Source organism: Eubalaena glacialis, chromosome 19 (genome assembly GCF_028564815.1).
Source record: "Eubalaena glacialis isolate mEubGla1 chromosome 19, mEubGla1.1.hap2.+ XY, whole genome shotgun sequence".
NCBI classification, from domain to species: Eukaryota; Metazoa; Chordata; class Mammalia; order Artiodactyla; family Balaenidae; genus Eubalaena; species Eubalaena glacialis.
Window position 1 is genome coordinate 3,305,795 of NC_083734.1, and position 25,665 is coordinate 3,331,459.

At 47.8% G+C, this 25,665-nt stretch overlaps 1 protein-coding gene across 5 annotated transcripts in view; it reads left to right on the plus strand.

Moving 5' to 3' along the window:
• Positions 1-12,831, plus strand: part of SPECC1 (sperm antigen with calponin homology and coiled-coil domains 1) — a 245,017-nt gene extending 232,186 nt beyond the window's left edge. For 4 of the 5 annotated variants that reach the window (XM_061176653.1, XM_061176657.1, XM_061176654.1 and 1 more), the window contains 2 exons: positions 2,078-2,137; positions 9,725-12,831. In XM_061176653.1, the coding sequence (XP_061032636.1) occupies positions 2,078-2,137; positions 9,725-9,814 (150 nt within the window). In that variant the 3' untranslated portion in view covers positions 9,815-12,831. Of the gene's footprint in view, positions 1-2,077; positions 2,139-9,724 lie in introns of those variants that run through there. The other variant, XM_061176655.1, reaches the window with a different exon arrangement.
• Positions 12,832-25,665: the final 12,834 nt, after the last annotated feature.

The following is a 25,665-nucleotide window of genomic DNA, read 5'->3' on the forward strand; positions in this document are numbered from 1 at the left end:
TTCAGCCTAGAGTTCTGTATCCAGCCAGATTATTAACCAAGTGTGATGGTAGAAAAGAGAAAATTTCGTATATGAATGCATCCAGAAAATGTATCTCTCCCACAGCCTTTCTTTAAGAGGGAAACTCAGAATGTGCTCTAGTAGAATATGGGTCTCAGGGGGATTCCCTGGCGGTCCAGTGGTTAGGACTCTGAGCTTTCACTGCCGAGGGTGTGGGTTCAATTCCTGCCCGGAGAACTAACATCCCGCAAGCTGCAGGGCGCAGCCATAAATAGATAGATAGATAGATAAAAAATTTTAAAAAAAGAACAGGGGTATCCAAAAACTGACATGAGGTTTGAGGACAAAAAGTGTCGTCTGCCATATCAGTAAACAAAGGATGTTGCGGCCATCAAGCCCTCAGCCACTGCCCCCCCCCTTCGCCCCGACCATGTAACCTGAGGGGATTCAGGATGGAGGAAAAAAGCAGGATAAGGGCCCTAGATAGTTAAGATGCATTTCAGAGAAATGATTTCAATAAGCCCAGACTCTTGCATCTTCCCAAGAATAGAAAAGTGCTAAACTCACTAGCTTGAGAAGTTTGTTTTTTTCTTTAATTAGCAGAAATCTTTTGATATTCAACTACCTGGTTTGTTTTTGCAAAACTCCTATGTATTCTGGCTTCTCCCTGACCTCTTTGGAACAATCCCTTCAGAGCTATCTGAGAGCCTATCTCCCAGGCTTAAGTCCTCAGTATGTCCACCAAATAAAACATAATTCTCCACTTTTAGGTTGTGCTTTTTTTTTTTTTTTTTTTTTTTTTCCCAGTCGACAGGTTCTGGAGGACTCCAGGGCTGAAGGGTTTCATAGAACAATGATACGATTAAGAGCTTGGGGACCTAATAAAGGGGGGCAATGAGAGAACGGAACATGTTAGAACAGAAAGTCAGTTTGGTACAAAGAGAATATCATAGATTGTAAGCCATAGTCAGAAAGATAAGAAACCAGAAGATGAGAAGGAGGCACAGTTCTTCTCCCAGCAAGAAAAATCCCAACAAGCAGAACTGAAAACAAACGGCCTTGAAGACAGTCAAGGTCCAGGTCTGGAGCACACTGAAATGTGGTGTGGTTTTGAGCCGTTGGTTGAGTTACAAAGAAAAAAATCCTTTGGAAAAAAATGTTTTGAGGGGTACAGCATGACGACTGTGATGGAACTGGGGAGAGGAATCTGATCTCAGCTGCTGTGTAAACACCGTTTACTGTGTTCAGCCTTCGGAGTCGTCCTGTTAAGAGGGTGCTGAACGCTTAAGTGTGGTTGAAGAAAAGGAAGCAAATTCTATCAGCTTTAACAGTTTAAAACTTGACAAGGTGGATGAAAGGCAAGGGAACGTCTTCCTTATCATACAAAGTGGAGTCGGGAACTGCTGTCTGTAATTGATGGGACAAGAAATGGAGGTTTGAGGAAAATGGTTAAAGTCACAAACATAACTAACACAGGCACAAACGTGAGCTATGTGACTATAATGCAGGGAGGAGAGAGGTACCTAAGTCCTCATTTATCTTGGGAAGAAGTTAGAAGGCAATGCCTCTATTTTGGAAATCAAGCAACGGTGCTGTGAGCAGTTACAGACATATGGAGGAGATCACCAGAATTAAAGAGAGAAATAAAAAGTTCTTCTCCCAAGGACCAGGATTGAGGGAAGCAACAGTTTTTCATATGACTATGCTTAATCATGTGAACATATTACTTTGATAACTTTTTTTGGTATAACACCACGATTAAACAACTTGATACACAACATAATGTGCATGTCATAAATCTTGACAAAGCAAAAAAAAAATAATAATAACCGAATTAACAAAAATGTATCTTTGATGGTCAGGAATCAATCAATAATGTCATTTTTAGTGACAACGGTAACCTGTTAATCTTTTTTTTCCCCATAAACTAAGATCATTGGTTGCATATTTGACTTCAAAACTTAAGTGTTTTATAAACAGTAGGTAATCTTTATAGGAATGTCAGCTGGTGTTTTTTCCTAGCAAAAGCTATATATTTTTAGTTGATAATTTCATTGTCTTTGTCTTTTTAACCTAGAAAAGAAATCTCTTGTTGGCATTTGAAGCAGCTGAAAGTGTAGGCATCAAACCCAGCCTGGTAAGTATCCTCCTTCGTGTCCTTGTGATACTTTGTTCTAATCATATGAGGAAGAACTTTCTACCATCTACTAAATAATTTTTACAGAACAGTGAAATCCATGTGCTGAAGATATGTTACTCATGATTCCTAATGAAAATTATCCAGTTGGTCTGACCACATGTGATTTAGAGTGTTTTCAGTGAAGATTTCACTGTGGATAAATTTCAGTTCTAGACTGAATTATCATTAAAACCCTCTTGTTAAAAAAAAAACAAAAACAAAAAACAAAACAAAAAAAACCCTCTTGTTCAAGGCACCTAGAAATCTGAATAAAATGTAATTTTAAAAATATCAATAGATAGCTGATCTCTGAAGAAAGACTGGGAAATAACCACATGCTGGAAATTAAAAGAGGAGTGAAGACCAGAGCCCTGAGGCATGTGCTGGGACTCTGGCCACCCCCAGGGTTGGGGCTGGGGTGGTGGAGAGAGGTCATAATGAGCGGGCATCTGATGGGTATAGGCTGTGGTTCTTGCCCACGCAGGGGCAAGAGACAAGGCCCTGAGCTCCCGTAAACAGTGCCCTAGTCCTGAGACCCCTGCACAAAACCAAGGCTCACAAGTGCTACTCGTCGTGACAGGGAAATAAAAATCTCCACCTTCCAGTGCAGGGAGGTGATAAGGAAGCTTGGTCTCCACCTGGGATTTTTTTGGTGGCCAAAAAAGGAAAATCTCCTGTAAGGAAAGAAAACTGGGCCAGACGAGGTTTGGAGTCCAAATTTATAATATCTACTGCAAGCAGCCCCCGATTTATACTGTCTCTGCTGTAGGAGGCTCCTGGGCCGGTAGCACAGAGGCTGCTGAAAGTACACTCACAATCCAGAATTACAAAACGCTCAAGAAAATGATCTACTTGACAACAAGGACCTACTGTATAGCACAGGGAACTCTACTCAAGATTCTGTGATAACCTACGTGAGAAAAGAATCTGAAAAATAATGAATATATGTATATGTATAACTGAATCACTTTGCTGTACACCTGAAAGTAACACAACACTGTAAATCAGCTATGCGCCAATAAAATTTTAAAAAAGAAATCAATCTACTTGAGCTAGTCAGCAGGCACCACCAACAAGAGGATCATCTACCAGAACTTGAGATAATAAAACAGGAAGAAAGAGACCTCAAAAGACTATGTTTAAACATATTAAAATCATAAGGAAGGAACACAGTACTATAAAAAAAAGACTTGGAGAAGAATCAAGTAAAACTTGTAGAAATTAAAATTTGGAATTAAAAATACCAGTTACCAGTTGGGCTGAAAACTGATTGGATACAGCAGAAGAGAGAACTACTGAATTGGAAACTAGATCTAAGGAAATTAGCCAGAACATAAAACAGAGACATTTAAAAATGGAAAATGTAATAGAGGGGTTTTATTAGTTAATAGGTTTTTCAACTTCAAGAAATGGAAAACCCAACTAACAGTTGCTTCAACCATAAAGATATGTACGTGTGTGTGTGTATATATATATGTATATATGTGTGTGTGTGTGTGTGTGTGTATATATATATATATATATATTATTTTTTTTTTTTTTTTTTTTTAGTTTCAGGAATGGTTCACTGCTCAATGTTATAATCAAGGACCCCAGAGTGTCTCTTCTCTTCACTCCACCATCTTTAATCTGTTGGTTCTTTGTCCTCATACTTGTTTCTCTGTGGTTGAACATGACTACCAAGCTCCAGACATCACTCCTGTCTGCAGGGCAGGAAGGAGGGAGAAGGGAGAAGAGCAAGTGCCTAATATCTTCCCCCTTTGATAAGGAAACCAAAAGGCTCCCCAGAGTCCCTCCAGCTCATTGGTGGTACGCTGTTATGTGTCCACACCAGCTGCAAGGGAATTTGAGAACGTGTAAGCATATAACATTTCTCATTCTCTAAATTTAGCGGGAAGCCTTTCAAGGAAGAGAGAGGTTGGGAACATCTGATAGTGTCTGTCACAGAGCTTAAGAGGCATGGAAGATAAAGTCAGACCATGTCTAAGTCCCACGTCCAGTGGGAATTCCAGAAGAAGAGGAAAGAAAAAGTGAAGAGAGATGATATTTGAAGAAGTGGTGCCTGAAATTTTTCCAGAATGATGAAAGACCACAGATTCTTAATGAATCTCAAACAGGATGAATAATACAAAATATCCATCCAGATACATCATAACATAACTGCAAAAAAAGCAAAGACATATAATCTACAAATAATTTCTACTAACCAATAATTAAAGAAAAAAAAACCTAGTAGAAAATTATCAAAGTCTGGAATAGACAACTCACAAATGGCCAGTAAACATTTAAAAAGATATTCAGTCTTACTAGTGATTAGGAAAATCTCAGTTGAAGGAACAGTGAGACATACTTGTGTAACCTCAGAGGATGAAATGACAAAGGGAAAGGACAGCTATCATAGGAATTTTAGTACTATGACAGTGTACGCCAAAGTGTTTGAAACAGAATGGGCAGTTTTCTAAAAAAAATATGTAAATACATTCCTTCAAATAGTAAATGTAAATATTTCTCCAAAACTTACTCAGAAAGAAGTAGAACTTTAACCTTTATTAAAGAAGTGAAATTCATTGTTTTAAATATAGTCACACACAAACAGAAAAATCCCAGTAAACCCAAATTCCACTGAAACTTTAAGAAACAGGTGTCCCTATTGTGTAAATACAAGTCTAGAGAATCTGAAAAGGAGTGAGGGGACTTAATGTCCGGCCAAGATGGAGTAGCAGAAACCTGATTTATCTTCTGAAACACTAAACAGCTAACAAGTAACCACAGATAATTTACATAAGGAATCAAAGACACAATGAGAACTTGTTGGAAGATGATATTATATACAGAATATGGTTTTCTTTGTAGTGTTACAGTTAATATTTGCTTTTTTAATTTAACATTGTTTCCTGTTTTTCATCTCACGTACTACTGTAGTGAAAGCTGGGAAGCAAATGAGATCATCTTGTTGAACTAATCGTCAGAGCCAGCAATTTTATTTGTAGAGATGTCTCTGAGGAGCTACTGACAAACATCATGATGAATCTCAAAAACATTTAGGAATGTTTGTGAGCAATTTAACCTGTTTATGCCATCAAGAAAATAGAAGCTTCCTACATTATTAAATTTGCTTTACAGTATCGTGAGATGGATTGAAAAATAATATATTTAATTACACATGACATTTTAAAAATACACCCAATCGGAATTGACAGCAGTAATAATCCCAAGTCCTTGGTCAAGTTCTGTTATTAGATTAGTCAGGAAAAAAAATTCCCTTATATGTGTACATTCTAGCAAATATAGGTTTCTGGGTTTACCATGTTAGCAAGGATGAGATTTTTTACAAGTGAAAACCCTACGGTGTTCCCCCAACTTTAGAATGCATTCCTTCCCAGCCACAGTGTAATATAGAAGCTTAACCCCCACATCACAGGTGGAACAACAACTCACAGGAAGAAGAGGAGAGAGAATATGTGTGACACTGTTGCCGCTGCCGTAAAAGCAGCCAGCATGTGTGCCCTCCGAGGGTTGATGTGCTGGTACGTGCTGAGGTGGGCACGCCCGCACTAGGTCACACGGTCTGTGAGGGTGTTGCTTGCTGGGTGAGCCCGTGCGTCCACCAGAACGGTCATTCCTCACACAGCCTAAGGTCTTCAGGTCACCTGGGAAGGGAGGTCATTACAACTCAGGATTTTATGGGGCTATCAGAATGATTCCTTAGGCATAACTGGGCCTGATCTGTAGCATAAACTTTATAGAGGCTAGTTAGACAATTAATTCACTTACTATCTGCACGTTTACCGTGTGCCGGGCATTTTCCACGTGTTGGCTCATTGGTCCTCTCAAAAGTCCTGCGATGTAGATGCTCCTTGTGGGTGGGACACTGGGACAGTGCGGTTCCATGAAAGGGCACATGGCCAGTGAGTAGCAAAGACAAGGGTCAAGGAGGCCAGCTGTCTCCAGAGCCCACGTCTCACCCCTCCGTGACCCTGCCTCTGGGCAGCCATGCCCACCTGGGCTCTGAAAGCACAATTTATTCATAGTCTGTGGGGCACGTGTGTGTTATATTGTAATTTCTCTGATTATAGAGCTTATCTCCATCCCCACCAAGACCCCTGAGGACAAGAAGCCCTATCTTTTTTCTTTTTATCCATTATTTTTATTGTGGTAAAATACGCACAACATGCCCCAAGTGTCTGCCCCTTGACCGGCACCACTCTGCCTTGATTAATAGAGCTTTATAAATTGTGACATCAAGTCTTTCAACTTTATTCTTCTTTTCAGAATTGTTTTGGCTATTCTGGTACCTTTGCCTTTGTAAATTTTAGAATCAGTTTGTCGCTATTTACCCCAGAAAAAAGCTTGCTGGGATTTTGATTGGGGTTGCGTTGTATCTGTAGATCAGATGGGAGGAATTGCCATTTCAACAATACTCTGTCTCCAATCTATGAACCTAGAATATCTCTCCATTTATTTAGAGCTTCTTGATTTCTTTCATCAGTATGTTGTAATTTTCTGCATGTGGTGTTTTATAGTTTTCTGCGTGTAGATTTTTTTGGGTGCCATTTTAAATGGTTGGGTTTTTTTTTTTCAAATGCCGTTGTTCATTGCTGGCATGTAGGAAAGTTGTTGATTTTGTGTCCTGAGACTTGGCTAAACTTGCATATTAGTTCCAAGAGGTTTTTCTGGTAGACTCTTTGGAGTTTTCTGCATAGACAGTCATGTCATCTGCAAATAAAGACAGTTTAGTTCTTTCTAATCTGTATGCCTTTTGTTTCTCTTTCTTGCCTTACTGCACTGGCTAGAACTTCCAGTACAGTGCTGACTAGGAGAGGTGAGAGAAGACACCCTCACCTTGTTCTTTTTTGCTGATCTTAGGGGGGAAGTGCTCAGTTTCTCACGATTAAGTATGATGTCAGCCTTTGGGTTTTGTATATGTTCTTTATTAGGTAAAAGAAATTCCCTTCTATTTCTGGTATTTTGAGAACCTTTATTATGCATAGTTATTGAATTTTGTATAATGGTTTTTCTGCATCTATTGATATGACCATATGGTTTTTCTTATCAGTCTGTTAGTATAAATAACATTGATTGATTTATGGATGTTGAAGCAGCCTTGCTTTCCTGAGATGAACCCCACTTGATCATGATTCAATTGATAATATTTATTAAGGATCATTGTGTCTATGTTCAAGTGAGAAATTGGTAGTTTTTTTGTAATGTCTTTGTCTGGTTTTGGTATTAGTATTGGCGCTGGTTTCACAGAATGAGTAAGGAGGTGTTCCCTCCTCTTCTGTTTCCTGGAAGAGATTGTGCAGAATTGGTATTATTTCTTCTTGAACTGTCTGGAAGAATTAACCAGTGAAACCATCTGGGCCTGGTGTTTTCTTTTTTTGGAAGGTTTTAAGCTACTAAATCAAACAAGTGTCATGCACCATCAGATTTTTATTGATGCAGCATACCCTCTCTTCTCCTGAAAGGTGCTAAATGATTTCTTCAAACACGTTCAGATGTGATGTTGACCACGTACCAAAATATTTTAAAATTTAATTATTGTTAGGTTCAGGCCTATCGGGTACTCTGAGTAAAACTGTGAATATTGATCAGACTTCTGAATCCTCTCTGAGCAGGAAGACGCGTCCTTGCCCCCCTTGGAGGGAGGTTTGCCGTCCCTCCAGCATCTCTGGGTCGTCCTTCTGTTCTCAGAGCTCATCTACCTCTCAAGTGCTCGATTCCTCACCACTTCTTCTCTGTATCGTCATGTTGGCAACCCTCGTGTTGTGAGAATTTTAGCTCTCCATGCATCATCAGTCTGTGTGCACAGTCCTGACTGCAGTATTTTAGGTGGAAGGAGACTTTTTCCCCTTGTATTCTGTGAGCACTTTGTTTTCCTTTTCAAATTGTTCTAGGTACATCTGTGTGGAATGTTCCACACATTTCTTTTCCACCCCTTTCCCATGACCAATGCTGTGCTGATTTCTTAGCATGACCAGGGAGCAAAATCAGTAAAATATATTTAGATGTTGAAACAGAAGCTAAATGGCTGGTTCCAGGCCTCAGCCAGTTCTGACCCCGCCCAGGAGCAGATGTGCTAAGCTCAGCCTGCTTTTCCACTGCATCTCTGCTTCTGGCTTTACGCCAGGACCTTCCCTGGTGTTCTCCTGTGACCACAAAAGAATCCAAGTTCAGCCCCAAAGTGAATTATTAAATACGTTCAGCAGCATGAATTTCAGGAAAGCCTGGCCAAGCAATAGACGGAGTGCCGTCCTGCCTGCTGTCACTCCCCGGCCTCTGCCTCTTCTTGCTCACTGCCAACAAAATGAGGGGGAAACAACAATAAAACATTGAATGGTGACCCTTAATTCTGGTAAAACAGCTTTCGATCGGTTCAGGACTTTTGTGGCACGAATCCAACAGAAGGAAGCAGTACCGCACAGAGATGCTCATTGCAAAGTCTGTGTGGTGAAGAGGAGACCACAGTCACATGCCGTGCACTGAGAGGACAGGGGGTAGTCATTCCCCTGGACAGTGCACATCTGCTGAAATGACACAGCACAGTTGTGCGGGAAATTGTGTATGAAAAGTGTTCAGTGACAAAGCACAGGGCGCACACAGTGACGGAGCGTGTGGGACACAGGTGTGCGTTCAGGGGTAGCTTGGAGAGGTGGGAATCCTTTTACAATAATGGAATCGCGGTGACTCTTTTCAAAACTTTTGTTTTATTGAAGTCTAGTTGATTTACAATGTCGTGTTAATTTCTGCTGTACAGCAAAGTGATTCAGTTATATACATACGTACATCTTTTTCATATTCTTTTCCATGATGGTTTATCACAGGATATTGAATACAGTTCCCTGTGCTCTGCAGTAGGACCTTGTATCCATTCTATAGATAATAGTTTGCATCTGCGGATCCCAACCCCCTCCTCCTTGGCAACCACAAGTCTGTTCTCTGTCTGTGAGTCCGTTTCTATTTTGTATACAGATTCATTTGTGTCATGTTTTAGGTTCCACATGTAAGTGATATCATATGGTATTTGTCTTTCTCCTTCTGACTCACTTCACGTAGTATGGTCATCTCTGGCTGCATCCATGTTGCTGCCAGTGGCATTATTTCATTCTTTTTTATGGCCGAGTAGTATTCCATCGTATATATGTACCACATCTTCTTTGTCCATTCCTCTGTTGATGGACATTTAGGTTTTGTCCACGTCTTGGCTGTTGTGAATAGTGCTGCAGTGAACATTGGGGTGCATGGATCTTTCCGAATTATGGTTTTGTCCAGACATATGCCCAGGAGTGGGATTGCTGGATCATAGGGCAATTCTTATTTTTAGTTCAAAACTTCTTTTAACGTTCACTGTCATGTTGTTAAAAGACGGGAGAGGCGGGAGGTCAAGTCTAATGTTTCCTAAAAGGGACAGCATCTCTTGAACAAACGGGAAGGAAAAGCTTTTCTTTTCACTCAGCACCTTTAGCACCGGCTGGGTGTTGCCTGCACCTGCCGGCTGCATGGGAAGGCTTCGTGGCGCCCTGTGACCTCTGCCCTCTCCTGCAGGAGCTCAGTGAGATGCTGCACACAGACCGGCCCGACTGGCAGAGCGTGATGCAGTACGTGGCCCAGATCTACAAGTACTTCGAGACGTAAGTCCGGAGGCAGCGCCTGCCGCCCTTCCCTGCTCCATCCACCGCCCAGCTCGCCCAGGGCCGACACACACACAGGAAACAGCCAGGTCCACCGTGCCCACCTTGAACCCCGACGCACGTGGCCCGTAAGTGGGGGGGGCCACGCTCTCTTGGGCCCCCCTTCTCCGCGGGAGCCCAGCGGTGTGTTCACTGGAGCTGCCCTGAGTCTCACGACAAACAGCACTTCCAAACCCCACCGTCTCTCCTACAAATGCTGGCTTCTGCCTCTATAAAAACTCTGCACTTGACACCTCCCAGCCCCCTCCAAAAAAAAAACACCCAACAAAACACAAAAAGACAAAGTTTGCTCTCAAGCAGCGCTGAAACACATGAGCGCCCTGCATTTTGGGGAAAAGACTTGCGTCCTCAGTAAGGACTTCACCACCTGTAGGTCTCCTGTCCCTTATTTGATTCTTTGGGTGGAAGATCAAACTTGAGATGCAAAGGAGCCCCTGGGTAGTTTGCTGGGTGTCCCTGGGAGGGACAGGAGGATGTGTGTCTGGGACGCAGTCACACCAGGACCCCATGCTCAGTGGCGGCGGACGGGAAGCCTCCGTGACTGTCACCTGCTCCGAGTGTCCTGCATGTATTCACGCCCCATCCACACCCACACGTTTGCCCCGCACGGAACTTGACAAAGTCGCTCAGACAGAAGGGACTGGCCTGTGCCGGCCGGGGTCCTCATGCTTTTGCACAAACGGTTGGAGGACGTGTATTTCTCGGGATGCTGGGTAGACAGCGATGTAAACAGTATTTCAACTCTGGCTGTGGTTTTAGCCCTTCCCCAGGCCGCCTACATTTGCACGGCAAAGAGGCCCTGGGGGCAGGCAGAGCTGGCTGGGGTACAACTGAAGGAGGGAACTCAGTTTCCCTAGAGTCTGCAGTCACCCTAAGCGGCAGGAGAGCCCTCTCCAGAGCAGCCCTTCGCCTGGGAAGTGCAGGTGCAGGTAGTCACCTGGGCAGATAAGTGCGCATTACGTAGCAAATGAGGCTCACCCCGGCCCAGGGGGATCCCGCAGCTGCTCGCATCAGCGCCCGTCGACCAGGGTCCTTCCCACGGCCCCAGAGCCCAGGGCGACTGGCCCTGCGCAGTACTCCCTGCAGGCTGGCGGGAGCCCTTGTTCATAGCCGAGGCCCCATCGGTCCCTGTCCTGGGGGTGGCTGAGCTCGGCCCTGCCTCCCGCCGCCTTGGAAGAGGCATCCGGTCCCACACGGCGACCATCCCTCCACCTCAAGCTGCCGGGCCGCTGGCTGGGGTTCTTCTGCGGGGCTCGTTGGAAACACACACCCCTCGCCTGCCCCAGCGTGGAGTCAGAGTACTAGGAAGGGGACCAGGGTTGTGTTCTGTATATGTTCAAAGTCCCTGAGAAGCACTGGTGGCGGTGGCCGTGATGATTTGTCTTCACGTGGAAGCTGGAGGCACCACCGGGACAGCTGTAGCTCACGCCTCCCTGAGGGGCGGTCCGCTGAAAGATACTCCCGGCGTCTCCTCGTCCCCCGACCCTGCCTTGCTTGCTCGGCGGGCGCGCCGTTGCCCAGGAGTGGGGTTGGGCCGTTGCTGGTTGTGTGCAGCCTGGGGTCACCGTGGGGCTCTGTGCGGGAGGGGCCGCTGATGCCTCAGGGCGCCTGGAGGGGCCTGGGCGCTGCCGTGTCCTGTCTTCAGTGATCACCGAGGAGGATTTGGAATCGGCACGGAGCCTCTGCGGTGGTGTTGCTGTTTCCCCTCCCCCCATGCTGGAGCTGCTGCTGCCTTTAGGCTAAAGAGAGGAGGGAAGGCCACGTGCAATTTGTTTTCATAACGCAAAGAGGTTGCCTGACTGCTTTGCAGCGAGAGCACCCTTAGGGCACAGGGCACCTGTGTCCTGCCCGCAGGGACACGGGTGGCGTTGGGGCAGGTCTGGCCCTGGGGCCCGGGGGTGCCGGCTCAGGCCTTCCAGCGCTGCAGGGCCGGGGCCGGGGGCGGGGGGCGGCCGCGTAGGTCAGGCTTTCACTGGGGAGCTCGGGGCACAAGGTGCGCGTGGGAAACTTGAGAACACACGGTGGTTACTGTCAGCAAACTGCATCCTCCCCAGTTTTCTGTCCTGAGGTTTTCAGAGGCCACAGTATCCGTGTTACTTCCCATCTTCCTTCAGCCAGTACTTCGTCACTTAAAATTATTTGGTGGTTCTACAGATCCTTTTTCCAAAAAATGTATTATTTTTATACACAAGATAGATGCAGAATGCAAGACCCCCCAAGAGTGGAGGAGTTTTGTTTTGTATTTTTAAAGACATGAAGAGAAGTCCATGGTTCTTTGCGTTGTGAGTTGTTTCACGGCTGACAGTGGCTCCACAGCCCCTGCCCACAGGGCTCGGTGTCTGGGGACACCAGGCAAATTCACCCACCTCCCATCCGGTCCCTCCTCGCTTCAGAAACTACGATGGTCTTTGGTTTTCGTTCTTCACCCAGCTGTTGTTTTATAGCTTTTGTTGATTCCACCCAGAGGATCCTGAGTGGCTCACACCTGGCGTCACGGTCCCCAGACCCATGGGCTGCTTTCCCAGGGACAGGCACCGCGCTGCCTGGGGACAGAGGTCTCAGTCGTCAGATACCAGCCCCTTTGCCAAATCCAGCCCTAGTTCTTCCCAGCGCAGAGCTCGAGGGCCATTTGAGAGGAGCTGACCAGTGACATGCAGCAAAGGACAGGACCCAGCAACCTTCTTATAAAGGATTTTTAATACCGCGTGTGCCTGGCTTCACTGCGGGTTTCACGTCTCCGACCCAGGTTGGAGTTGGGTGAAACCTGTGCTGTCCCGAGTAGCTCAGTGACTTCGACTGCACGAGTGGAATGCAGCAGTGCGTGTGCGGCCTCATTTCTGCCCAGAGCACAGACCGTGCCCAGCGCTGTCAGGACGCAACAGAGGCGTGTGTGTAACTGTGAACGTGGACGCGTGCGATGTATGGCTCTGTAATATTTCTAATAAATATATTTTGTTTCTGTCTGACTATGAATTTGTCCCAGTGACATTTATTGTTACTGTTTTCTCAAAATGCCAGGCTTCCCTTCAGTCTGTTTCCAAACCGGCATCTTCACGTCCCTGTTCCTCACTGGGCCGTGGTCCCCACTGCAGCTGCCGGGAGTCACCAGAAAGGACTGGGTCCTGACGCCCCTTGGCCCCCTCCCCTGCACGGGCCCTTGCTGTGACCGCGGTCCCCCGGGGACCCCGCCCTCCAGGACTGCGCGGGATGCTGCAGAGCTGCTTGGACGTGCCCACTGGGGGTGGGGAGCAGGAGGGGTTATACCGAGATCGCGGAGGCAGAGTGAACACGAACTTTAACGGACAGGGGATGCTGGTGTGTGCTGACACCAGGACGCTGAGCGAGCGATTCGTCGGGTGACGTGTGGTCTTCGGGCACCACTCGGAGGCCATCCTTCATGGTGCCTTTGGGGACCAGCCCTGCCCACAGGAGAGGAGAGAGGAGAAGCCTCTCCACCTCCTCCTCCTCCCAGGGAGGCCCCACGCACTGGCCTTTCCCTCCTGGGGGACTCCGTCTTCCCAGGACAGCACAGCCTCTGATGAGGGTGTGACAGGCCCGGAGCCAGGACGGTGGCCGCCAGCCACTTCCTCTGGGCCGTCAGGTGCTGCGCGATGCTGTACCCAGAAGATACCAGGTTCCCCGTGTGATGACCCGAAGCCGTCTCAGCGGCTCAGCCCGCATACATGCATGCGCGCCCACACACACGGACATGTGGACATTTGGTGGATGGCCGGTGCCTCAGCCGTTGCCAGTCATCCCTCCGTGGTTTGGGGTCCAGCGGGGATGTTCGTGGTCTGTGGGCCTGGGCCCCTCTCTGGACGAAGCACAGCCCGCGTGTACTGAGTCTGCTCCCGGTGGGGCTGACCCACAGCCCGTGCTCCTGGTGGCATCTCGTGACTCGGCCTGAGTGGCTGTGAGCTGCCCGAGGGGTCTGTGGCCGCGGGGTCTTGGCCGGCCCTGGGCACCTTCCGTGGTGCTTCTGCTGTTCCTGCCGCAGGGCACTCAGCTCCCCAGGGCAGAGCCGCGTCTTCATTTGTTCAGATGACGAGATCGGATGTATTACAGGGCCAGGGATATTTTCAGCCAGTCTGAGCTTGCAGTCCTGTAAGCCAGGGTTTTAGACCTTATCTCCTAGACCAGCTCATGCCCCTCAGGGTCTCAAGACAAGTTTGAAGCTGTGCACTATGACTTTTTTAGGGAACTTTTATTTTGAGGGCCTAAATTTTTTATTTGAAGTCTTAAAAATGTTGAGAGTTCTACATTCCCTTCACAGCATATCAGTGAGTTTCATATAAAGATGGTGACTTTCCCCCTAAAAAAATCTTTGAGTAACATCAACATGCCGGCAAGGTTCATCACCTCATCCTAAAGCCATGTCCCATGGTGTCGAGAACCCACAGGCCTGCCTGTGAGTCCGGGGCGTGAGTCCAGCTTCGGGGCGTGAGTCCAGCTGGAGAAGCGCAAAACTGGCCATAAAGGTGAGTCACAAATTGTGTAACTGCAGGCATCTGGGAATAGAAAACCAGGGAGCACGGTGGTCACCAGCCTCCTTGGAGCCCCTTTCTACACGTTTCTGGAAAGGTTCTCCTCTGGAGCTGTTTGCACATGGCAGTGTGAGGAACCAGGCTGGATTCCAAGAACATTTGCTGGCCTTCCCATCCTCCAGGTTGAGTCAGCTGGAACCCTCCTGTGTTTCATTGTCTGTGTCCCCAGGCCATGGAGGATTCCTCCCCTATTTCAGACAATGGAAACCTGTCTCCCAGCAGAGAGCAGACTTGTGGAGGCTGGGGATTTGGCAAATCTGGATCGGACCTGGAACCAGGCATCTTCTCCGGCCTGTTCACAGTTTAAAGCAGCAGGCGCTCTTCCTTAACTTGCGGCTCTAAGCTTGCCGCACAAGAGCAGAGATGTGGTGGGGTCTCAAGGGCTGCTGTGAGTGGCTGTGGGAGATGGTACCCTCAGCAGCAGCAGCATTGCCGCCTTTGAAAGTGAAAGTCTCTGACCATGAAACCAGAAGCCGGAAGATGTGTTTCCTGCAGTAGTGTAAATGTTGTTGTTTTAAAGTGACAGTTGTTATTAAAATACATGTTCAGTACAGAAAATACCAAAAAGTACAAAGACAATACCAATCTCTGGGCATCACATCAAAAAATGGGTTACCAGAATTAACCTCCTTTTGGTATTTTATTGGTACACTTATGGATCATTTAGGATTGGGTTAACCTGTAAGGAATAGAGACCTGAGCAATACTATCTTAGGTAAGAAACTACCTGTTTCTCACCAAAAAGAGAAGAAGTCCAGAGGTGGAAAGTCCAAGGCTGGTATGTTAGAGTCATCAAATTCTCAGGGACCCAGACCCCTTTCCACTCTGACATCCCCAAGGAAGTGGCATTTGTCCTCATGAGCTAAGATGGCTGCCAGAGTTCCAGTCATCACAACTGTATTCCAGGTGGCAGGGTAGAGGAAGAGTGCCCTGTCCCTTTTAAGTCTTCCTAGAAGACCCATTTAACACTTTCACTTATATTTCATTGGGGGAGAATTTAGTCTCGTGGCCACACCTAGCTTCACAGGAGGCCAGGAAATGTAGTCTTTTAGGTGAATAGCAGTGAAGCTGGCTAAAAGTTAGGGAGGGGAAGAATCAGCATTGTGTAGGCACCTAGAAGCTTCTGTGACAATGTATACACTTTTTCATCTTTAAGTTTAATTCTTTGAATAGGTTCAAAAACTTATTTTTACTTGGCTCAAAAATGTAAAAATTATGAAAAGATATACAGTGAAAAGTCCCCTGTCTGCTCAGTCATCCCTCCCCTCCCCTCCCCTCCCCTCCCCTCCCCTCCCCTCCCCTCCCTTCCTCTCCCCATACACAATCTCACCGGCAACCGTGTTATCAGTTATTTTGTGTATCCTTCCTGAGTGTCTCATACAAGCAGGTGTGAATATCATATGCCCTCCATCTTTTTAACCTGAAAGGTGTCAGGCTAGGCACATCTTCTGCATTTTGCTTTTTGTTTTGTTTTGTTTTCCCTTAATGATGTATCATGGAGACATTTTCCCGTCAATACAAAGAGCATTCTCACTTTTTGTTTCTGCTGTCTGGTGTTCCACTGCGTGAGGGTAGCATAAATTATGTATCTGCTCCCCTGGGGAGGGGTGGGGTGGCTGGATGATGTGTCGTGCAAACCAGGACCCTTCCAAGAGTGCACGTGGGGGTGTCTGTTACTAATTACACTGGAGCAGAGGTTTAAACTGTCCCAGGCAAACTGGGGCACGAAGTCACCCCACAAGGATGAACATGGGGGTGTCAGTTGCAGTGCTTTGCAGTTACAACAATGCTGTACATTTTAATGTGCACGTGCATAGATGGCTTCATCTGAATAAGCCTCACATATGATCACTGGGTCAGAAGGTGCCTGCATTTGTGCTTTGGATAGAAACTGCCACTTTGCTTCCGTGGGAGCTGGACTGGCTTCTCTCATCATTACAGCTTGGCCCACAGAGCATGCTGTCAGACTGTTGGATTTTTGCCGATCCTAATAGGTAAAAAGCGGCATCCGAATTTAGTTGTTTTTTAAAATTGTTTCGGCCGTGCTGCGCGGCATGTGGGATCTTAGTTCCCCCACCAGGGATGGAACCCGCACCCCCTGCATTGGAAGCGCGGAGTCTTAAGCAGTGGACTGCCAGGTAAGTCCCTGAATTTAGTTTCAATGTGCATTTTGTGAATGAGGCTGAGTATGCTTTAAAATCCTATTTGTGTTCCTTTTCCTGTGACTTGCCTTTTCGACTCCTTTGCCCATTTTTTTCTTACTGAGTGTTTAGAAATCTCATCTTGGAGCTTTGGGTGCGTTAGAGAGATGATGCTGGTGATGAGAGATGATGCTGGTGATTTGAGATGCAGATAGTTTCCCCGGCTGGTTGTTTGCCTTTGCTTATGATGGTGTGTTGGTTTTTGCCACGTAGGAGTTTTTTATTTTTATCTTTTCTTTTATGCCTTTGGATTATAAGTCAAAGCCCTTCCCTGTTCCAAGGTTATAAAGGAGCCCTGTTCTGAAGGAGTGCTCCAAAGTTTTCTTCCAGAACTTTCTTCTATTTTAAATCCTTGGTTCATTTGGGATTTATTGGGGTGTTCATGTGGGGTATGGATGCATATGCTTTTGAAAAGTATATTTACTTTTTTTCCGTAGTAATACAAGCTCATGGTTTAGTTACCTCCATATTTATTAATAGTAACTTACACTGCCCTGTATTCACTTTATCGATTTTAAATGTGCTTTTTTATGTCACGTGAGAATTTTAAGTCCTGCACCTTCACCCCCACATCCTTTGTACACAAATGCCCGTCAAATCTGTCCACTGGGTAGCGGGTACTGGGTACTGGGATTTGACCATGTTCTATTTCTCTCCTTGTAAAAATGAATTAACTTTTCCTTTTTCAATAAGTGACCTGATTTAGTCACTGTGACCCCCTCTTCAAAAGTATAAAAACCAGACAGATTTGGGGTTAAAGCGTGGGAGGGGGGGAACTCCTTATTTTTTTCTGCAAAGCATTTATTTTTTTCTAACTACTCGCACAATCTTATCGTTTGAAATAGCTGGTTGCGTTTGTCTGTGAATAAGTGGTAACCTGGTGTTTGTTTTCTTGACTTGAATGCTTTCACTGTTGCATCTGAGCAACCCTGAGAGTCATCTGCAGATATTCCACGTGGCTCTTCTGTGCTAGGTGCTGTGGCTACAATTGTGAATGAGACAGACTCGGCCCAGGCCCTTTTGGAGGGCCACATTCTGATGAGGGAGGCAAGCGAGAAGCAGAGGAATATACAAGATGACGGTGTAGATAAGCACTAGGGAGAAAAGCAGATCAGGGGGAGAAAATCGGGTGGCCGGTGAGGGCAGGTGCTGTTCTAGGAAGGATGAACAGAGAAAGCCTCTTTGAGTAGGTGACAAAGTTTGAACAGATACCTGAAAGATACTAGAGGGAGTCTTATGAAAATGGGGGGGGGGGTGTGGAGCTTGATAGACTGGGAACAGCATGTGCGAAGGCCCTGCGGCAGGAGCTTGCCACTTGTGTGCGGAGGGGCGTGTGTGCGTGTGTTGGGGGTGTAGCAGGGGGGCCAGTGTGGGCGGCAGAATGTGGAGGTGACTGTCTAGAAGCGGGAAGGGGTAAGAACCTCCCAGGCTTGTCAGAAGTAATTGGAGCGTTCTGAACATGGTCTAACTTACGTTCCTAAACATTCTCTTTGGAAGTCAAGCAGAGAAGTGATTGTGGTGGGACAAGAGTGTAAAAGTAAAATAAAGCAAAAATAATAAAGCCTGGCAAGGACGTCAGGTGAGCGCTGTGGGAGCTCAGACTGGATGACAGCAGGGAAGATGGGGAGGAGCGGGCGGGTTCGGATCAGCTTTCAAGCAGAGGCAGCGCGTGCTTGAACCGCGTGTGGGGGGAGGAATCTACGAGGAGCGCGGGCGTGTGAGCCGGGCATCTGCTGAACCTGCGCTGGAGAAGGCCGGGGGAATGAGCGTCAGCCTCGAGACACCTTTTCGACAGCCAAGTAGAGAAGTTGAGTAGACAGGAAACTACAGGCCCCTGGAGCCCAGGAGAAAAGAAGAAAACCGCGGGAGGACGGTTCCTGGTCCTCCAACACGTAGCCTCTGGGGAGGCCGAGGGGCATCTTGGAAGCCAGCGATTGGAGAAAGAGGAAGTGGTGGACCAACGCTGCGAGAGGTTGCGTTAAGACGAGCACTGAGAGTAGACCATTGGATGGGGCAAGATGTGCGCAGCTGGTGACTTTACAAGATGGTTTCAGGAACGGGCGGGACCCACGGCCTCAGAGGTGGGAGAGAGGACGCAGAGGAGGAAGTGGGGGCCCGAGACCTCGCTTGGGAGGGGGTTGGTGTAAAGGGCAGATCGCGGGAAGGGATGTGAGGTTAGGGAGGGATGTCGTGGTCAGTTTCTTTTTTTTCCCCTGAAGGATGGAAGGATGCAGCCCGTTGGCCTGCTCGTGGGGGACAGTCCGGAGCCGGGGGCAGGAAGGAGCCGGCTCTTGGGCAGCAAGGGCCCGGGCGTCGGGCGAGGCTGTGCATGGGGAGCGGGGGGGAGCGCTGTGAAATCCCACGCGAGCTCCGGAGGCCGATGTGCGGAGGCCCAGGCAGTGGCTGTTTGCCAACCTGGGTGGACACGTGTCTTTATTTTCACAGCTGGTGCAGCTGGACGAGGCCCAGGAGATGGGCTGTGGGGCGGGCGGGAGTCTGGGGGTGGGGGGACGGCTGAAGCAGACATTCTGGAGGTGATTCGGGTACCAGTAGTGACTCTGAAGCAGGATGACGAGGGCAAAGGTGGTTCATGTGGGTCGGAGGGAAGAGTGTGGACCAGGGAGACAGAGGCGGAGGATTCACGGAAATTCATTGTTGGAGCGGCGGGGAATGGCGACATTTGGGGAGAGAAGGGCGGGGATGGGGCACGGGTGTGGGCGGGACACAGACTAACCACCTTCCTGGAAGTGGCCGGAGCAGATGGCCACAGGGAGAAATGCTTCCTTACTGCGGACGTGAGCCCAAATCCGCCCCTTCCGGAGAGAGCGTGCGGCAAGCAGCCCTGGGGAGGGTCGGGGCACATGGCTGCTTCCCTGAGAGCAAGAGGGCGACGGGACACTCAGAGAAGAGGCCGAGGATTTGGGGCATTTTCTGGTGACACCATGAGTTCCCAGTGGCCCCCAGTGGTAGAAATTTGGGGGTCAGGAGGAGGCGGCCGTTTGGGTCAGGTGAGGGGATGCTTGAGCTGGGTGGGGACCACAGCATGGGCAGTGCAGGTGGCCTCCAGCCAGAACCCGGGGAGTCGGGAGGACCTCCAGCGGATCCCCCAGGAGGGCCCAGGAGCCCCGGGCGGACCCCGCGCGATGAGCCGGGCCTGCCCTGCATCCCAGCGAGGATAAGCACCAGACGTGCTGATCTCTGCCCGGCTCCTGGGGGCCGGCCTGATCAGGGGGCCTTTCTTCGTGCAGGAGGCTGAGAAGCATTTGCTCAGCTCCTTCCATCCTGTCTCAGCAGCCGCCGTGGTGCCCGCCGTGGTGCCCGCCGTGGTGCCCACCCCTGTCCAGCAGCACCATTCGCTGTAGCCGGAAGGTCTGTCTACACAGTGGAGTATCATCCAGCCTTCAAAAGGGAGGAAATCCTGAGACGTGTACAACGTGGATGAACGTGGAGGGTATTGTGCTGAGTGAAATAACCAGTCACAGAAGGACGAGTACTGTATGACTCCACTTGTACGAGGTCCCTGGAGTCATCAAATCCACAGAGACAGAAGGTGGGATGGGGGCTCCAGGGGCTGGGGGAGGGGGAGGAGGAGTTATTTAACGGGGACAGAGTTTCAGTTTTGCAAGATGAAGAAGCTCTGGTGGTGATGGCTGCACAACGATGTGAATATACCTAATGCCACTGAGCTATGTAGGCTTAGATGTGGTTAAAATGGTTTAAAAGTCGATGGGGGGAAACTGAGGCTGCCCTATGGCTTCTGGGCCACACATCAGACCAGAATCTGGCTCCTGACCCCAGCGCAGGAGGAGGGATGGGGTGGGTGGTGACTCAGGTGCTGAGCGCCCAGGGGCCACCCGGTGCCCCTCAGGAGGGACATGTGCTCCCTGGAGACACCTGGGTCCCCAGGGTGGTAGATGCAGCGGGCGGGGTGGCACCTGGGCAGCTGCTCAACTCGTGAACTCTCACGACGGCAAGCCCAGCCCTGCGGCTCTCCCTGACCCCAACCTCAAGTGCTGGACCTCAAAACTATCATTAAAAATAGCCCGATTCTTCCCTTTAGAGAAAATAGCGTCTGCCGAGCTCCCTAATGCTCACCTGAGTGTTTGTGCCGCTCGGCCGGGGCCCCACAGCGCTTGTTGGGAACCCGAGTCTGACCCACAGAGCAGAAGAGGCTGAGAAAATTCTAAACAAGACAACAAAGGAAGACAGGTATCAAGACGCCGTAAAGACAGTGCTTTCCAAAAGTGTGGTACCAGCTGGGAAGAGAGGGCAGTAGATTCCTTCATCAGATGGGAGTCCAGAGATGCTACGGCTTAGGATGGGCACCTGCGCCCTGAGCTGGGGGAGGATGACATCCCCACGGGGCGGGGGGGGGGCACCTGGTCGCTGTGTCGGGATTGGGGGCAGCTTAGATCCATCCTCCTCGAGGGAGACACAACACCCAGAAGAGAGACGGGCACGCTTCACCACATAAAATGAAAAGCTTCTGTTCAACAAGACACCATAAACAAAATTAAGAGATTGAAAACAGACTGGGGGGAAAAACAGGCTGAGAAAAATATATTCAATACATCGCAGGCAATACCCAACAGTCACTATGTAATAACCATAATACAAAGAGCTCCAAAAAAATAGAGAAGACAAACAATCCAGTCAAAGAAGGGATTCACAGGCAACGCTTAGAAAAAATGAAAAGTATTAGTAAGAATGAAGGGAAGCTTGACTTCCCTAGAAAGTCAGGTAAAATAAAGCAATGATGACCTCAATATTTACTTATCCGATTGGAAGAAACAAAAAACGGTGGTGATGTTCGGTTTGGGCACAATTATGCAGAAATGGATGCTTTCATACACTGTTGGTGAAGGATGAATAAACAGGATCTTTCTGGAGAGTGATTTGGAGATGTTAGTATGTTAAATCTTAACATTAAATGTTAAATATCAATATATAAACCTCTGATACAGTGTTCCCACTTCTGGAAACTTAGCCCAGAGAAGTACTCATGGATATTCAAGAAGAGCTATGGACAGGAGTAACAGCAAAAATAATGGGAATAAAGTAGGAATTTCCATGAATAGAAGAGTGATGAAAACTAAATTGTGTGTGTCCAATAGTATGGAATACCGGGCATCTTCAAGATAGACTGGGATGAATGTGTTGTTAGAAAGATGTCCGCGAGACAGTTGTTAAAAAACAGGTTTCTTGACCATGTGGGTGGGGTAAGTCTTACTTTTATTTTTTAAAAATCTATATCAAAAAAACAACCCAATCCAAATATGGGCAGAAGACCTAAATAGACATTTCTCCAAAGATGATATACAGATTGCCAACAAACACATGAAAGAATGCTCAACATCATTAATCATTAGAGAAATGCAAGTCAAAACTACAATGAGATATCATCTCACACCGGTTAGAATGGCCATCATCAAAAAATCTACAAACAGTAAATGCTGGAGAGGGTGTGCAGAAAAGGGAACCCTCTTGCACTGTTGGTGGAAATGTAAATTGATACAGCCACTATGGAGAACAGTATGGAGGTTCCTTAAAAAACTAAAAATAGAACTACCATACGACCCAGCAATCCCACCACTGGGCATATACCCTGAAAAAACCATAATTCAAAAAGAGTCATGTACCACAATGTTCATTGCAGCTCTGTTTACAATAGCCAGGACATGGAAGCAACCTAAATGTCCATTAACAGATGAATGGATAAAGAAGATGTGGCACATATATACAATGGAATATTACTCAGCCATAAAAAGGAACGAAACTGAGTTATTTGTAGTGAGGTGGATGGACCTAGAGTCTGTCATACAGAGTGAAGTAAGTCAGAAAGAGAAAAGCAAATACCGTATGCTAACACATATATATGGAATCTAAAAAAAAAAAAAGGGTCAGAAGAACCTAGGGGCAAGACGGGAATAAAGATGCAGACCTACTAGAGAATGGACTTGAGGATACGGGGAGGGGGAAGGGTAAGCTGGGACAAAATGAGAGAGTGGCATGGACATATATACACTACCAGACGTAAAATAGATAGCTAGTGGGAAGCAGCCGCCGCATAGCACAGGGAGATCAGCTCGGTGCTTTGTGACCACCTAGAGGGGTGAGATAGGGAGGGTGGGAGGGAGGGAGATGCAAGAGGGAAGAGAGATGGGGACATATGTATATATATAACTGATTCACTTTGTTATAAAGCAGAAACTGACACACCATTGTAAAGCAATTATACTCTAATAAAGATGTTAAAAAATAAATTAAAAAATAAAAAAAACCACCAAAGATAATAATAGTACCTACATCATAAGATTGTTGTAAACATTGAATAAAATAAAATACGTAAAGTACTCAGAAAAAAAAAAATAAATCTGTGTATGTATATATGCATATGTCCCAGTTCACTAATTCCAGGTTGCGAACCCTCTTCACGTTTTCACAGGATATGGCATCACTAGCATTTTTGATTCTATAATATATGGCACCATATTTGTATAAGCACAGAAAAATGTCTGGAACAGTACTTAGAACTGTGCACCACGGGGGTGGGGGGCAGGATTAGGGAGGTTGGGGAGGGCACTTTTACTGTCTTAAACATGTCTGTGAGTTTAAATTTGTACTGTGAGCACATGTCATTTTTGCCATGTGTGAAAACAACATCAATAACAGAGGTACCAGGTACAGACCTGGCCATGGTCAGCCCCACCAGATTTCATCCTGAGCCGCTGGATGGCCGGTTTCACTTTTCAACCCTGGACAACCTTTATTCTTAAGGGGGTGGCAATTCTCCTTTCGTGGTTTTTTCATCTTCCCCAGAATCCGAGCTGTCACCCCCGACAGCAGGAAGAACAGAGCTGGAGCTCTGTGGAGTGGAATCTGGAGCAGGTGCTGGCGGCCTGCTGCGTCTGTGGCCTGTGCAGAGTTAGGACTTCTGTCCTGGACCCTGATTAACAGGAGGTTGGAGAGGGAAGCAACCTTAGAGGGCACTGGATTCAGCTTTCTCATTTCATGATTTCATCCCTGAGGAAACGAAGGTTCAGAGACATGAAGCGATGGTCCCAGTCCTGCAGGGAGAGCTGGCCCTGCCCTGGAGACTAGGCTTCGGGGTCCCAGCCATCGTTCTCTCCCATGGGGTTCTGCTGAATGTGTGAGCCAGGAACTAAGATCCCCTTGACCCAGTATTTGTGTAGCTCTGAATTCTGTAGGACCCTTTGACGCAAGTCCCAGAAAACATGCACAACGGTGGGGACATTTGCAGGGGTATTGAACAAGAAGTCCAGATGTAGTTGTTCTCGGGGTTGTTTGTGCTGTTCAAAGATATGATCAGGGACACAAGCCCTTTCCTCCATCACCTTCAGTGTGTTGGTTTTCACATCAGCTTTGTCACCTCACGGTTGCAAGGTGGCTGCCATAGCTGCAGATACTTGTCTTCACAAAACAGTGGCCAAAGCAGGAGGGGAGGGAGGAGGTCGGAGCCTCACTGCCTAATCCCCCTTCCTGTTGGCCAGGGTTAGTCACACGCCCATCCCTTAGACCAATCACTGGCAAAGGGGAAAGGGGTCATTTGATTGGCTTCGACCACGCCTGATTCATCCTCTGGGGCGTGCATGTCACTGCCACCTGGGGTTCTGTTAGCAACCCAGAAAGGGGGCAAGGATCAGTACTGCCACCTGCTCCTAATCCTTGGTAGTGAGAGAGAAAATCCCCTGTAATAACTGCGCCCAGCCGGGACATCCACTCTGAGTGTTTTTGGAGAACTTGTTGCCCCTGTTGACATGTAGGCAGGTGGTACTGGTCATGCCTGATGGAGGCTGAGGGGCTTTGTTGTTATTATGGCTACACTGAGATAGAGTTCACATGCCATCTGATCTGTTCATTCATTCATGTATTTAAACGGTGACTTTTTTAAATTAATGAATCTATTATTTTTGGCTGTGTTGTCTTTGTTGCTGCACGTGGGCTTTCTCTAGTTGCAGCGAGCGGGGGCTACTCTTCGTTGCGGTGCACGGGCTTCTCATTGCGGTGCACAGGCTCTAGGTGCACAGGCTTCAGTAGTTGTGGCTCGCGGGCTCTAGAGCGCAGGCTCAGTAGTTGTGGCGCATGGGCTTAGTTGCTCCGCGGCATGTGGGATCTTCCCGGACCAGGACTTGAACCGTGTCCCCTGCATTGGCAGGCAGATTCTTAACCACTGCGCCACCAGGGAAGTCCCTGATCTGTTCATTTAAAGAGTATGATTCTATAGTTGTTTAATGTATTCACAGAGTTGTGCAACCACCATCACACTGAGAATATTTTTATCAACCCAAAAGGAAATCCTCTACCCTTTATCAGTCGGCTCCAAGTTTTATTTTTTGCTTAACGTTACTTCAAAAGTATCCTTTCCTGTTGCCTGACACTCTTTTTTTTTTAAATTAATTAATTTATTTTTGTCTGCATTGGGTCTTCGTTGCTGTGTTTGGGCTTTCTCTAGTTGCAGAGACTTCGTTGCGGTGCACGGGCTTCTCATTACGGTGGCTTCTCGTTGTGGAGCACTGGGCTCGAGGCTCGCGGCTTCAGTAGTTGTGGCACGTGGGCTCAGTAGTTGTGGCACAGGGCTTAGTTGCTCCACGGCATGTGGGATCTTCCCAGACCAGGGCTCGAACCCGTGTCCCCTGCATTGGCAGGCGGATTCTTAACCACTGCGCCACCAGGGAAGCCCCTGACACTCTTCTTAACTACCTGGTCAGGTGACTGCAAGCAAAGCACGTGGGGTGGGGGCCAGGCACGCCCAGGTGTGCTCTGGAATGACGGTGTAGGCGAGGACCCCGGAGCATCATGGAGTGGGGTGCGGGGACCCAGGGCAGCGATGGCGGTGGATGCTGGGAGCAGGCAGTGAGGAGGGACCACCAGCGGCGACTTTGGGGTGGAGAGAAGCGAAGCTCTGGAGGCAGAATCGGCAGCACCGCGTACGGATGTGTCTGTGGGGAAGGACGGGGGAGGGTGTCAGCACCCGCCCCCCCGGGGTGGGCGAGGCTGCGAGGGGCGGCAAGGTCAGTCACTGAGTGCCG